Source organism: Falco cherrug, chromosome 4, assembly GCF_023634085.1.
Source record: "Falco cherrug isolate bFalChe1 chromosome 4, bFalChe1.pri, whole genome shotgun sequence".
NCBI classification, from domain to species: Eukaryota; Metazoa; Chordata; class Aves; order Falconiformes; family Falconidae; genus Falco; species Falco cherrug.
In genome coordinates, this window is record NC_073700.1 from 75,240,693 (window position 1) to 75,257,039 (window position 16,347).

Genomic DNA, 16,347 nt, shown 5'->3' on the forward strand with positions numbered 1-16,347 from the left:
AGATGGAAAATTTGAGTTCAGATTTACAATTCTGACACCAGAACTGGTAAAACATTTGACGTGCTGTAATTCACCACTGGATGTCACTCTTGCTTAACTTGTATGTTGGTTGCTGCAGATGTGTGGTACTACAACTGTTATTTCTCTGTTAGCAGGTGTGTTATATTGTAAATATTCATATCAAACATCTTCAGATAGTGCATTCAGTTTTGAAAAATGATTAGCAGCTGGGGAAGCATGGCAGGTGTCCATTCACTAATCCTGAAGAATTTTCATTAATTCGGTCAGGAAAAACCCCAGATAAATAAAGAGTTTGGCATTTGCTTTAGAGTTCTGTAATTCTTACATGGTCTATCTAATGGTTAAGTGAAGCTGAGCTTTCTCCAAGGCAGGTCACAGAGCTTAAGTGCTTGCATTCAGTAGGGCATATCTGCACATGCACAGTTCAGATGTATTGTGTAGGCTCAGTATTTCCCAGAATCACACAGTTGATGCACTCGGGTAAATCCTTGCTTGTTCTGGAACAGGGAAGACAGCTGCCAAGATAGTTCACACTGACTGCTTTCCTGGGGGCAGCTTGAGATTGGATAGTGATGGTAGCTGAAAAAAATAAATTGCTCTGACATCAAAGACTTAAGACCATCAATCTTCTTCCAGGGGGCAACAATGGACTTAAGTGTACATGTGTAGTACACTTACTCTAAAATGGGTGTGACACGTGGGGAAAATGGCAGGTAGGAGTCCTGCTTCTGAAACGGTCTGCAGCGTGTTCCTAAGAGGCTCTAAATTGTCCCGTGGAGCCTGAAGGGCACATTACTACAGTGAGTGAAGCATTTGGGTATTATAAAATGTGAAAGGATAATTCTATGAAGTTGTCAATTATACTTAGCGATGAAATTTTATATGGCTGTGAAGAGGTATCTCAGGTCAGACTATAAATCCTTTTTGAAAATAAGTCATACAACTAAACAGTGATTGCCTAGCAGTGAAAGTACTTTTTCTTCGCTTACGCTTTCTTTCCTTCCTGTTTGGTTTTTTTTTTTTTTTAAGTAAGCCAGATGAAGAGGAAGAATGGCTAGCTAGAAAGAAAGAGGAACGAAGACTACAGTCTCTTCAGAGGTAAGTCTTGACAGCTTGATAATGTAGCTGTACACTTTGTGGTGATAAAGGAGTATTCTGCACTTCGAAGGAGTATGTGGGTACTAAACAAAGAGGCGTTGTGAGGTTAGGCATGACAGTGTCAGGTTTTTACAATGCTTACTGTGCAATTTGTGAACCTGATTAGGAGCCTGTATTTCCATAAGTGATCAAAGAGTGAACAGGTGGTTGCTCACTGTGGCAGGTACTAGGAGTGTTCTGTGCCAGCCAAGAGCAAACAGGAGGGATGTGTCTGAAGTCTTGCTTAGTCTGTCCTAGACTACTCTTGTCTGTGGCATGAGTTAATGCCTAAGTGAGGCTGGGATTCAGGGGTAAAAACCACTCCTTGGATTCATTTGGTAACTGGTTCTTTTCCTTTTGAAATCTGGCTTGCAAAGGTAGAGAAGTTGATAGTGAGGTACCTATCAGACATTTTTTGGAAATAGAAAACTTTGGCTCAGATCTCACTTTAGACTACTTATTTCCACTTTTCCATCCTTTCTGTTAAAGCTATAGCACAGTGTAGAAAGAAGTGCTGGAATCGGCAGCGATACAGTGTTTCTCGGTGAGAACAGTATTCCTTGAGATGTAGTTTTATAGCTTAGCTCTCTAGTGATTCTTCATAGCTTTTACATTATTCTTTAGAGAAAAAAATTTTGTAGGTAGGACTATGATACCTGGTACAAGCCCAGTTGTACCTTTTGAATCGGGCTTCCTTTCGTGGTCTTTACAGAGATCAGTTGTGGATTAGCTTCAGCAAGGCAAGAAGAGAGTCCTAGCCAAACTGATGCTAGCTTAGAGCTCTCTGGTGTGGGTTTGAATCCCCACAGACTGACAAGGAAATTGACCTTGGATTTGCCGCTTCCTGGTTATGTTCTGTAAATACTTGGCTGCCAAGTAACAGGTGGGCACCTTCACTGCCTTGCCAGTGCCTGCTGTTTTCTCCTGAAGACAGATTGTTCATAGTGTGAGCAGGGACTGCAGGGAGCAAGGCATGCTTCCAGATGAGATCCCTTGTGGAGCTTTTGCATGAAGACATTAAGTTTCCTTCTTAAAAATGTGCGTTAAGAAGACAGGGCAGGTAGGCAAACGTGCTTGGTTTGCTCAAACTTGTTATGTTTCTGACTGAGCACAAAAGTGGGAGCCAATAAGGATCTCTTACAGATGTAGTGACTGTCACTCATGTCTTGACTGACAGGAGGTGGCAGAGTCTCTCATCTTTACTCCATGTAAATCTGTGATTTGGTTCTGAACTGCCAGGTTATACAAGCAAATACAGCAGTTGTTTGCCCTGCATCTGACAGCGGTTATGGCTTTGACGTAGGCACTGTGATGTTAGGAAGCAGAATAGATTCTTTTGTAATGGGTTAAATTGATATGTCCTTAACCCTGTACAAAATTCCTAAACTTCTTGGCAAGAGAAGGAATTAGAATAGGATACAATGGGGACATTTAACAAAGAATTTTTCAGAGCTTCACTTAGTTCGAAGCTTGAATGATTAGTTTTGGTTTTGTAATTTTTACTTACTTTGGTTTTTAAAGCTGTTATGTGCTGGCAGTTTAATATATCTATTTCAGTTTTCTGGTAGCTGTGTAATAGTTTGGTAGCACTTAAACTTACCCAATTGTTTTTGTTTCCCACAAATTCTGTTTTCAACAGTACAGACATACTGCTGCAGTAATGTATATTCTGTATTTGTACTTGTTCAGGAAAGCATAAGCTTAAAAGTAACTTTTTGCAGAGGGAAGATGAGAATTATATATCTCAGTGTAGTTGAAGTAAAATTGCTGTTTTGAAAGGTGTATATTTAAGTGTATTGGTGCTACTAAAATCCTTTAGATTTTGTGTAAAGACATTCTACTTCTGATGTAACTGTGAGCTGCAGATGCAAAGAACATACTCTACGTCTCTTTCATGGCCAATGCACAACATTCCATAGCTCTATGCTATGCCAGATTTGTTTTGCAGAAAGCTATTCACATTTCTGTGAGGTTTTTTGAGGGCTTTCTATTATGTTGGATGAGTTCAGTGAACAGTCTCAGCCTGTGTCTATAAGATTGCTGGGATCCACAGGATGCAAGGACAACATGAATCCAGGGATGGGAGAAAAGCAAAGAAAGCATTTATTTGGGGACAGAGTAGAAGGCGGTTACTTCCCCTTTCACCGTTTCAAGGTACATTCAGACTTTATTCAAGAACAGAGTAGATGAGAATGTTTTCATAAACATCTTAATCTGTGAGCTGGAAGTGTTATGCTTGAATGTGCACAGAAAGGCAAGAAGTAGGTGGCCAGTTCAGGAAGTGTACTCGAGCATAGTTGTACCACGCAGTTATCGGATAAGTGATGTTGAAGACTTGCAGTGGATCAGAAAAAAGGGCAGTTTTTCACCTGTTAACCCACTTCTAACTAGTCATGGCGCAACAGGCAGAGTGCTGGTGAGAAGGTGATGTTTCTCCTTAGTGCTTTTGTTCCCTTCTAAAGAGAGGGGGTCCTGTGAGGAATATCAAATCTTCTATGCCAAAACAATGTGCCTTGTGGTGAAATATACACGCTACATTGTTCAGGTAAATCAACACTTACCTATGTTTATTATAAATCAAAGGCTTATGACCGGGTGCATAGGAGATGATTGCATACCATAACCTTTCCACTGTGATTTGTGTATCAACTTTAAATTCTTGGTACAGTTAATCTGTAGGAAGTCCAGAAGATACTTCTGTAGTGTAGGGTTTGCTGTGCACGCACAGAGCGTGGTGTTGCACTGGGCAATTAGTAATGCAGAGCTAAGACCAACACTGTTCCTGAATTAGGTGTAGGAGCAAGGATCACTGGGAGCAGACTGCTCTGTCAAGAGTGATTGCTGCAGCCTTAGAGCAAGCAGCCCTCTTTTCTAGCCTGTCTCAGGAATGTGTCTGTGAAACAGAGAAACTGTTCTAATGGCAGGAGAGAGCTTAGCAGCAGCTCTGGCGTGTTTCCCGTGTTCTGAACATGCGTGCTTGTTGTGTGTGTGACTGGGGGATTTTGGAAAAACAGGAGGAGTAGGTCACTTGCAGCAACCAGAGCACCTCGCCCTACCTACTGCTTGCTTCCTGTAAGCCCTTAGGAGGATGAATTGCTAACAGTAGTCTGTCAAACAGATTAGTAGTCTCAAGCCACTTCTGACCAGCAAACTGCAGAGGAAAACGCTGTATTGTACTGTGTGGTCTTTCCTTTCTACAACCTGTGAAGTTCTTTACATAGTTTCTGGAAACAGTTGGATAGGTACTCAAACAAATAGCATGGGAGGAAAATAGGCACAGCACTGACCTTGTGTCTGTCTGTTACGGGTTTTTTTCCAGTCGTATTTTTTTCTGTGGGATACAGCTATGTTATATACAGCTGTTAAGATCACTTGGCAAAAGAGAACAGGACTAGCAGGAGCTTCATTTCATGATTCCATTAGTGAATGGTAAAAACAAATAAGGAGGCCCAAGCTGCACAGTGTGTTACTCTTAGTATTTTTTGCAAGCTTCAAGACAATTGCAGCACTGGTATTTTTTCTGGCTTTTCAGGTATACAGTAAAAGTCTGCTTTGTAAGTTTATAATGTGTTTGTGTTAAAATTCAGTTTACTACAGACACTTAGGAAGTGTCTTTTTGGAATAGCTAGGTGGCTCTTAGAGTGAAGAGTGAGGGTAATGACATTGGCCCTCTTGCTTGTCTTCACAAGCATGAAACTAGTTGTCACTTCTGTGAGAAGGCTAAAAATCACTGGTTTGCACCTAGAGTGAGGGACGGGAGGAGAAGGAAACCTGGAATTCAGTTTTTGACTAATACTGAAGGAAAACAGGTATCTTATTGCATAGCTTTAGTCCTTTGTTTGACTTCATGTCAGCTCTAACAAGAAGAATAATTAAGTGTAGTGTCAAGTAGTGAGTCTCTTTCTGTACCCCCTTAATTATTTACAGCTGCAAATACATGACGCATTTATATGTTAGATTTATATAACTTAAACCATGATTTGTATGTTAGGAGTTTATAAACAATGAAAAGCAATGAGATCTTGAATGATGTAAACTGCCAAGTATAACTTGGTAGCATACTGGTAAGGGAGAACAGGGAGGGGGCATGCCAAGAAAGAAAAGATTGAAGTTCATTTGTGAAGAACCAAGTATGGAAAATTATGTGAATTGTTAGTATTAGGAAAAATACTTTCTCAGCCTACAGCAGTGGGGACGACTTGCATGAAGAGCCAAGAATTCAGTATACAGAAGATGAAGTAATAACAGTAGTATTAAGAAACAGAACCAACTCAGAAGACTGTAAAGTGGCTTCAGTTGATCATGATGTAAGGTGTGAACAGTGCAGTAAGCCACCTCTGGGTGGCTGATTCAGTGACTGCCTGTTCAGAATTGTATCTGATTCTTTTCAGTTGTTGATGTATACCTAAACCTTATATACTGTGCAGGGATTTAGTCATGAGTGATATGGTATAGTCGTGCCTGCCTGTCAAAGTTTGAATGTTTTGCAAATATTAATGGTTTTACTCTTCAAACTCAAACAATGTAAGTATTTCAGATGTTTGGTAGTTTTGTTTTGAATAGCCTAGGGAACTATCCTAAAGTGTTGCTAATATTTTAAAGCCTACACAGCCTAATTTCCCACCCCCTCCTTACCCTTCTTTTGCAGATATTTAGTGCTTTCTGTGTTCAGGGCAGATTCAGACTGTCTGCTGAAGTATTCGGATTTCAGTTGAAACTGCAGCAGTGTGTCTCCATTATTTCACACAGAGCATGCACACCAGTGAATAACATGCCATTAGTACCACCACTAAAAAACCTGTTTTGAGGTCACATGATACCACATGGAAACTAAACAGAAATAAGGTCTGATTTTATACAGGAGAAGGCTGCTTTAAGCAGAATCTCTCTATTCTCTTCCTGAGATTCCTTGCCTTATGTAATGTTGTCGTCTTGCGCAACACAGAAAACAAGAATACTGTGGTCAGGTTACCCTCAGTAGGTAAGCTTGACTAGTTGTCTTCCTGTTCTCCAGCTTCTCATTCCTGACTTCCTTCATCTACATGAACTCCAATTCATCATTCTGATTCCCCAGTTCCTCTTCCTCCTGCGGTTTGGCCAGGTTGCTTTGTTTTCTGTGCTGCCTGGGCTTAAGAGTGAAAGGGAATGTAAGGGAGGTGGGTATCTCGGGGAAATAGTAGTGGAGGGTTTTGAGTCTGTCTTGTTTGGGGTTTTTTTAATCATGCTTTTATCTGCATGCTTTCCAGAAGTGCAGTTGCAGGGAAAGGCCAGTTCAGCCCTTTATCCTGTAGGAAGCAGATAATTGCTTCTGAGGACACACAGGATCTGATTAGCAGTAGAATTGTTTGGAGATGGAATATGCATAGGGCAGATGGGATCTTTGCTGAATTAAGCTGTCGGTGCTTAGCAGCTTTCTGCTGAATATGTGCAAATTAGAATTGGGTAAAAGTCACAATTTGTCTAGCTGGGCTGAATTTTGATAGGGGCAACAAACACTTGGGTTTTTTTCTGAGGAACATTGTTTTGCCAAACTTTATCCTTTCATCAAAATCTATAGATCCTGGATCATCTTAGTGAAACAGTTGTGTGGGAACTTTTTGTTTGCTTTTAAACTAAGCAAAATAGATGCTCCCTTTGAAGTACAGGAGAACTATCTGAGGAATGATGGAACGATTTCCATTTAAACTTCCTTCATTTTTTTTCCTCCCTTAACCTTTGAAAAGGGGAGAGGATGAAGGGGAAGAAGAAACTGGCTGATCAGACACTTGGTTTATGTGAATAATTTGTTTGGCAATATTAGATAGTCTTGAAAACTGACTTATAATTAGATGACATAGAGGCATTCAATTTTCATATAGCACATTATTTCATTCTCTGCATGGATACCATGCTAGATCTTAGAAGTTAGTAGTTTTCACTTATACTTGCTGTACTGGTTAAACAAAGAAGTAATATGTTGAATTAGGATTCTGAAACACACTGCATTAATAGCTAAATTTTACAGTTATGCTCCTTGCTGGGAAAACAGAGAATCTTCCAATATTGTGCCTTGCTTGTTATGTATAGATGAATACCTCTGTGTGTATGTGTACATATATATGTGGATGCATTACTTCAAAGAAAATACTGGTGTTTTCTGTATATGCTTGCAAATAAATCTTATTTTGACATTATTGATTAGTGAAAAGTTATAGGGAATCTTAAAGATACACATTTTATCTATATTCACTTTATGTAACTGAAAGTGATTTTTTTGAGATCAGTCATTTCATACTAATTTCAAAAAATGCTGTTGTCTCTTTCAGATGTAATTACATTTTGCTTACAGCTCAAAACAGTAATTTGTATTCTGATACCTTTATTTGTTCCAGGAAACATGAAAGAAAACTGAAGCATGATGAAATACGTAAGAAGTATGGTATGTGGTAATCTTGTTTTGATATTCAGTACCTAAATTGATTCCTTTTTCCTAATTATTATTAAAATTCACAGCAGAAACAAGCTGCTTTATGAGCAGCAGAAGTAATCAAGTGCAGTTCCCTACTGATGCATGTCTTCTGTCACCTGAACACCTGATCCCGTCACTGTCATGCTCCTGTTCTCTTCCTGCACTGACTCTCACACTGGGCGAGAGAAAATACGCGGGATGGGGTGTTTGCTTGGGGTGGGCACTTATATATTGATTAAAATATATTTCTTTTTCTTCTTAAGTGAGAGTACTGATTTTGGGGAGTTGGTTTGTTTGTTCTTGAATGTGATAAACTAATCTAGTTGAAATTGGCTAGCAGACTCATGGTTATTAAAGGCGGATAGAAGATCATCAGCAAATAGCAAGCTTTTTAAATCTGTCTTAAAAAAGAAGGATGGAGGATGCAGCCTGATGTACAGATGAAATCTGTTGGTTTTTCTTTGGTTTTAAGTGGAGCTGTGGTCTAGGAGAAGAATATTGCAAGACCTGCTGTGTTGTATAGGAGGCCCTTATTATCTAGGCTTGTCAGTACTTGCACTTTTCATTTGATTTGTTCATAGGGTTAGTAATACTGTGTTATTCAGAGACAGTTATGCTAAAACTATGCTGCACTTTTTATTATGCAAATGACACTAATGTCAGAGAAGGTGATTCTAGGGGTCTGAACAGTCACTCAAAACTGTTAATTTTCATCCTCTTGTTAAACTGATTGGCAGAGTCTGGAATGCCTTCCTGAATCTGCAGCCTGCCCTTTGGCTCATGCAGCAGTGATACAGACAGTCTACAGGGAATCCTCTGCCTGGGGAACATCTGCAAAAATAGGCTCCTCTACTGGAATGGAGGAAAAGAAAACCACTGTGAAGCTTGAGCTGCAGGAGGAAGAATGTTGCAGAAACTAGAAGCGATATTTGTTAAACATCAGTCACAAGCTGTGGTAGTTTATAGTATAGGATAGTTGACCCTGTATATTCAGTTTTGAGAGGTTTGGGTGGTTGACAGCAGTAGTCCAGACTTTAAAAAACCAAGCGAAATCCAAAGAACAACACAAAACACCACACACTAGTTGAGTTTGTTCCTCCTTAGAGGAGACTGTAGGGTTAATCTCAACAAGTCTCAATCATTGGGATAGATCTGGTGAAGAACTTAAGAAAATGGCTATGCCTCTAAAACAATAGGTAGCACTCTGTACAGATACAGATAGAACTTTGGATGTCCTTGAGGCAGTGCAGCTAAGGAGCGAACAAGGTCCTGAATTCGGTATAGCAGTTAATTTACCAAAGCGCTGTGTTGGGGTTAAGTGGTGTTTCAAAAGGCTGTGTGCAGTTACATTCTGCTTGTGAAACTAGTTCACTTGTTTCTGGATGGTCCTGTGTTTTAGTGAAGACAATTCTGTCTTCAGTGCTTAACTTTCAGATCTTAGCAGAATGCTTTGTTGAAGTACTTGAGTTCCTTGAAGAGTAAACTGTACAAGTCTGTGCCTCTGGAATACCTACACCAAATTCAACAAATCTTGCTTGTAGCTATACTATGACATGGGAGCTTGTGTCATTTTTGCCGCCTTGAAGCTTGTTAGTCTATCAATGACTTGGAAACAAGTTCATACATTCATTGTGTTAATGGACAGTGTACCTTACAAAGAGTCAGGCATATTAATTTCTTCCTGCAGTTATGTTTTGGAATGCAGTTTACCTGCAAAAGATTGTAATTCAACTATAAAACTTAAATTTCAATAGCAAAGTTCTATATAAAATTTACTTGTTGACAGGTTTGCTTTATTGCATATACAATAATAATTTATATAATCAGATATATTTATTTGAGGCCTGGATTCTCAGAATTCATTTCTGTCCAAAACTCCTACATGAATAGTTGGCACATCCTGAAAGGATGTACCTAAGTGAGGAAAACTGAAGGACGATATATATAAATTCTGAAATCCCCAAATATTATTGCTGATGTATGTAACATATTCTGATAACATGCAGACAATGATAGTCAAAATAATTCAGTGGGACATAATAGATTAAATCTTGCTTTAGCCTTGGATTATCTGTCATCATTTCTCACTGTCTAGTAAATACGTATGTTAGCATATTAAGCATAATCTAATAAACTGCTGCAAATAATTACAGAGAAACTAGATTATTTTGCTCTTACGCACTGCAGAGAGGATTCTCAGTTAAGTAGACATGGACGAGTGGCAGAATGACAATGATTTTGTTAACCTGACTCTGTAGATTAAGATGAACATGCCTGAAATTTCAGTATTTGGTTGGCTTGAAGGGAATGCCTTTTCCCATTTCACCCACCAGCTTTCCTTACCCCATTTAAATGGTAATTACACATTTATAATGCATTGCAGGTGTCACTCTAGCCACAGTCCTTTGGGAGCATTGGAAGCAATAGAGAGCTTTAGCAACCAGGAATACACACTTTGAATTGTTTCTTTGTTGCACAATTTGATAGTATTTTTCAATTGCTCACATATATGAATGCAATGTGATTACACAAATTACATGTTGACTGTTAGAAAATTTTAAAGTAGAAATCAGAGTACTTCGCAGCTTGTGTAGTATACAAAGGAACTACAATTTAATTGCTGCTGCATTTGCTGCTATTGTATGCTCAATATAGCATTAGCGAGAAGCTGCTTTGTTATTTATTTCAGGATTTTGCTTGGTATTAGTGGAAGGATTCTTTCTCTCCATTTTTACAAAATTACTGCCTTTCATGGTTTTGGACTTCCACGCCACTTGCTTCGGTTCTGCAAAGGTTTTGATCAACTTATTTAAAGATATGTAATCCTATTGCCTTTATTTTATGTCAGGCATTGATTTTTATATTCAGTATTTTGTTACAGTAAGTTTTTCTTCTGTTCAAGATATTTTGTCTTGACCTTCTTTAGTGTTCCAAATGCAAAGCAGGGAAACATTGTATCGCTATACAGTTAAAGCTATTTAGTTTGTTAAGAATAGGGTTGTTAATCTGGGGGTTAAAAATAAGGAGAAGTGTCATGAGGGGTGAAGACATGCAGCAAACTAGTTGAGGTTTTTTTGCAGCATATACAGTCTTTTGTAAATATTTCACTTGTTAATTCTGTTTTTGGGCAGTACTGATATGTGATGAGAGTCAGATCTAAATTACTTGAGAAGCTGCATAGTTAGCATAGTATGTAATATAAATGAATCTGCTGGGAAGAGCTATTAATTTCTTACAGTTGTTTCATTTCCTACATATTAGGAGGACTCATTACTTCATACAAGCTGATGAAAGATACTTGACCACTGTACCTTTCAAAATTTTTTTAGTGTTTCTTAAATACTGCTGAGTAGGTCAAATATTAAGCTCAGAATGCAGGTAAATAGAAGTAAGACGTTAAAATTTCTTGTAAGTGTTCAGTATGTCAATATTGAAGTTCAGCAGTAACATGTAATGGACTTTATTGCAAACAAGACTCCTGAAGCTACAATCATCTAACTTTTCTGAACCTGTAAGTGTAAATTACAAGTTGGGTAGTCACTCTCATGTCAAATGGGAAACAGTTGAGAGAGCTCTCATGTCTGGTTGAAGGCAGCACATGAGCTGTAGTTGAACCAGACATGGTATCCAATTAGCATAGGCTTGTGGCTCCTCTTTGAGTGCCGCTGCTAGAAGCAGCTGTGGCAGCTGACAGGAGCTTTTTTGTCATGTGCCTTTTTTTTGTATGTGTGTCTGGATTGCTTTTTGTCCACTTACTGGAGCCTGATACAACTTCTTCAGTAAGAATTGATGCGAGTGATGAGCTGCTGTCACCTTCCTCTCACTTGATACAATCTTACGATGTACTTAGAATGCTGAGGATAAAAGAAATTTAAACACTGGATGCAGATTTGAGAGCAAGGACTATTGGATATTGTAAAATCTGTGGTTATCCTCATTTGGAAGGAGGGCTTGCCGTTTCTTCTGGAGTACCTTCTTTCCTGGGAGCTCAATTTCTGAAATTATGACCACTAATACTCACACTGGATTGACCCATAATTCTTAATGCCTGTTTAGTGCCAGTATTGTACAATAAAACAGATCAGAGAACTTGAAGTTACACATACTAATGCCTGATTGTGGGTAATTATACCTATTCAGTCCTAAATATAATCCAGTAAAATTAAAGCAGGAATGGCATCTGCAATAATGAGTAAAAGTGGCACATTCATGTGAAATATGAGGACTAGTTATCTAAAAGGGCTTTTGACTGAGTATTTTGGGGCAGGTGCAGATAAAAGTATATTTGTGCCTCAGAGTAGTACAGGAAAAGTTCATTGGGAACCTTACATCATCATCTGATTAATTTTAAATTGGCACTACTGATGTAGAGCATAGTTTCCATTGGATTTCAGCTGTTTAAGTGGTAAGAGAACAGTGTTTTTACTGTGCTGCTTTCAGACCTATGAAGTATCAGGTATGTATCTTGGATAAAATGTAAGAAAGGCGTAATAAGCACTTGCCAGGCTGTAGAGGGAGTAGCATGCAACCTAAGCTAATTTTGTCAGGGAATCTAGTACCACCTTTTGTCACTTCCGGAAAACTTTTTTACATTTGACACCTTGATTTCTAAGTGGGACTTAATGAGTGCAGGGAGTTTGTGCAATGCTAATTGTAATAAAAATATGTTACTTCTAATTTTTATTACATATAAATATATGTAATCAAACTAATTTCTACTACTCTTGCTAATTTTCTGTAAATGTTGTGTAGATGTGTTTTGTATTTGGAAGGGGTAAAACACAAATAGTGCAAAAAATTTTGAGAATTGGACTACTCGGTTGTCTTTCAGGTAGCTAGATACATTAGGATCCATAGATCTAGCTGCCAAAGTATTAACTCTGGAGAAAGGGAGGCGGTGGGGGTGGTCTGGAAATAAAATAAATGTTTCTTCTCTGTATTTGGGTTGGGGTATTAACACAGGAATGTTATCTGAAGGCACTAAAGATTGAATAATAGGCCAAGGATAAGAGCTTTTTTTATAAGCTTTATATAGCTTGTCAGCTAGACTAATGGACACTAAAAATCCTTGTTTAAACACATGAAAGGTAAGATTAAAGTTTGAGAAGTAGTAACTGCTTTCTAGAAATTTAAAAATACAAAAAATTTCAAGGTCTCAAAACATTGTAGACAGGTAATTATTGACAATGCTGTCATTTAACCATATTCTTATTGCACAGATGTTCAAAAGATTATTTTTAAAAGCAGTTACAGAAAGGGGTAGTACTTTTGATGCAAGGTACTATACCAGGTAAACAAACTGTATTTGATGTTACCGGACTGAAGCTTTATGAATGTGACTGGCTTAATCCTTCTTTGACAAGTAAGGGCCGTTACATATGAGGGCTGGTTTTTTGATTTTAACATTCTACAAATTGACTGCTTGTAATCTTGTAAATCTGAGGAGTTACAGGTTTTCTCATATTTATTCCTTAATATTTGCTGTTCCCTATCAGGTAGGTAGGTAGTTGCAGCTACTGATACAATAATCAGCAGTAAGCAGTTGTGCTTCTTGATTGACATCTCAAAATAACCTGGCAGTTCAAAAGAAGTGCAACAACTGCAACGAAGTAGGCAATAGTATAGTTTGCGCTCAATGCCGCTAGCTTTTGACTTGCAGATAGAACACTGAATGGTCAACATCTGTGTGCAGGTGCACGTGCAAAAGGTATGTATGGTATGAAAAGGTCTGAGAGGAGTTCTATAAGATTGGGCAGTGACAGGTGTAATCTTACACTTCCACTGTTGTGAATCTGAACATTTGGAATTGGGGTTGTTTGGTTTAGGTGCCTTCTGTCTCCAATGCCCTAAAGAAATGAGCTAGAGAAGAGTCTGGGCTTGCAGACATCAGTACAAAAATCTTGGTAGAACAGGTAGCAGTAGTGTTACTGTTCTTTCACAAAAGTCAGCCTCTGGACTCTTATGGGACTTCTTTATTTTCAGTATGCACATTTTCCTGGCTGAAATCTGGTGAAATAATTGCTGTGTGGAACAGCAATTGCTCAATGACTAATCCTTACAGAAAATGTTGGTTGGATGGCATATCCAAACACTCAGCATAATTGGATGGCTTTGCAGTGCTTTCAGTAACAGTATTCTGATAAAGTCATTAAAAAACTTCATGAAAACATACTGCAACCTGAATTAAGTGATGCTCTTGTTGTGGTCCCTGGAGGTTTTAGTGCATGTGGAAGTGATATTCGTTTGTTCTTGGATATCATTGTCCTATTGCAGAAATGCTGTAAGTGGCTGAATGTGACAGCTGGTAGTCTATAATTGAAGTAGAACTTAAGTCAAAGTAGCAGCATCTAACATTTTAAAAGGAGGATGATCTTACAGTGACTTGAATTTATGCACTGGCCAGTCTGAATCTGTTCTTCCTGAGCAATCTCTACACGTAGATTTTTGTAGAATTAACTGTCTCACAAATGGATTTTGTGGAGTATACCTCACAAATGAGAAATGTCTTTTCCATAGGAATTTTTCGCAGAGAAATGTTCTCCTCCTGCTAATGCACAAAATACCTGTTTGTGATTATAGTCTGAGAAATAAGAGTGCTTAAGAACACTTTAAATTTATTATTATACTTGAGAGTTTGGGTAATAGAGCAACTATGATAGGACAAGAATTGCCTTTTGGTTTTCTTATATGGAGTACCTATTACAGTAGGGTTGTCAACAACTCAAGATTTTTATGTAGTACTGGTAAGAAAACGATAAATGCAGTCCTGTTCTGTTTTACAGGTCTTCTCCAGGATTCCGATAATCCATACAGCAGATTTGAGAATGAATAAAGCTGAGCACCTTCCTGTATTCTGGAGTTCCAGCTCTAGTGGAAGATAGTTTGTTTTCATTTGCCCTTTGGGCTCTCTTGGTGTTTTGGTTTTTTTTCCCCAAAAGGTTTTTGGTTCTTTTGCCTGGTTGTAAAACTAGGTGTGGATAAAGACTTCATGAAATGTATGTTTCTATCTTCAACCTATATAGAGCTAATTTTTTTATAAGTGCTTTTGAAATGTTTGCTGATATTTTTTTAAAGCAACATTAAATGTGAAAAATACTGTCTTTACTCCTCTTAAAACTGTATTTCATTACTTGATGTAGATGGTAGTAGTTACAATCATGTGTCTGAATTCAGTCTTAACTGCCACTTAAAACAGTTGTTTACATGTTCCTAAATAAAGATTTTTCCTTACTGTATCTTTTGTTTTTTTATAAAGGCAACATGGAAGCACGACTTCCTACAGCAGAAATATCTGAGGTTGGTATTGATGAGAAAATACATCAGTCACATTCTTACGTACTACCATAAAGTGAGAACTAGGTGGAGCGGATTTTTCCCCTCTGGGTAAAAGAAAGGTCTTCAAGAGTGTCATGTCTGAGGATTGAGAGAGGGTAGTGTATTTAACTTTGAAAATTAGAACTCGGTTGTGGAAATATATGGGTATGTACTTTGGATATATCACTGATGTGGAAAAGAAATTACTTCAGTTAGCAAAACTGGAAGGAGTTCATTCTTGAAATAAGCATAGACTGATGTTTCTTAAGTTTAGGTACATCTGACTGTGAACACTTCCTATGTAAGCTTAATGGAAAAAGAAAAAAAAAATGCCAAGTTCACCAATGTTGACCCTAGCTGCTTGTACCCTGCCTCCCTACAGTGGGAGGAGGGAGAGAATGGGAACAGCACAAGCAAGAAAACTCTTGAGTCAAGTTTAAAGACAGTTTAATAAGTGAGGGAAAAGGAGGGTCGGGGGAACAAGTCATGCAAAGGCAATCAACCACCTCCCAGAAGTAGACTTCTACCCTCCCCTCAGTTTTTGTTGCTGAGCGTGATGCTGTACAGCTTGGAATATCCCTTTGGTCAGTTCTGGCCAGCTGTCCCAACTGTGTCCCCTCTTGGCTTCTTGCCTGCCCTGGCCTGCTTGCTGGAGTGGGAAGAGTGGCAAAAATGAAACCTTGATGCTCCACAAGCAATGGTCAGCAAAAGCCAAAGCGCTGGTGTGTTATCAGCACTGTTCTAGCTACAAATCCAAAGTGCAGTACTATTATGGGCTGCTATGGAGGAAGTTACCTCCAGACCAGTACCATAAAGAATGCAGTATTTTTTAACCTTTTCTTCTTCTTTTGGTATTTCCATAACAAGATTTATTTCTTGTCTTTTCACTGAGTGTTCTTAATAGCTTACCAATATGATGCAACAAGCAAAGAGTTATTCTTCCACCCCCAGTGTAATAAAAGTTCCCATTTATTCTGTATACTTTAAGTAACCTCCCTTGCTGTATGTTGTGCATTAAACACATGTACAGTATTGAAGATGTTCATGTTTTTATCAGTGTTTCTAAAATAAACATTTAATTTTGTTCTGTGTCTGTTTTAAATTGATTTGGTTTAAAAGAAGGGATCGAGTGTGAGTTTGGGAGAACAGAAAGGGTGCATTTTTGCTTCTGCTGTTTTTCTCGCAGAATAAAATCTTTACACCTCGTAGGTGTGATGAGGTGAATTGCAGTTCATTCCAGTGCCAGAGAACCTTTCTCTGGTACAGTGTTCGCTTCCATTCTTTCAGTATTTTTACCTCTTTCTCAGAAATCTGTATTAAAACATATTTCCTAGTTCCTGAGTCTGTGTTGTAATTCCTGTTAATAGAAAAATGGTCCAGCTTTCCTTTTTTTCTTTTTTTCTTGACTCTTATTTAGCACTTTATTA

General features: G+C 38.3%; 1 protein-coding gene across 1 annotated transcript in view; it reads left to right on the forward strand.

Annotated features, from left to right (window-relative positions):
* Positions 1-16,011, forward strand: part of LOC106630859 (pituitary tumor-transforming gene 1 protein-interacting protein-like) — a 33,386-nt gene extending 17,375 nt beyond the window's left edge. The window contains exons 5-7 of the mRNA XM_055707220.1: positions 1,051-1,119; positions 7,530-7,576; positions 14,389-16,011. Of these exons, the coding sequence (XP_055563195.1) occupies positions 1,051-1,119; positions 7,530-7,576; positions 14,389-14,438 (166 nt within the window). The 3' untranslated portion in view covers positions 14,439-16,011. The remainder of the gene's footprint in view (positions 1-1,050; positions 1,120-7,529; positions 7,577-14,388) is intronic.
* Positions 16,012-16,347: the final 336 nt, after the last annotated feature.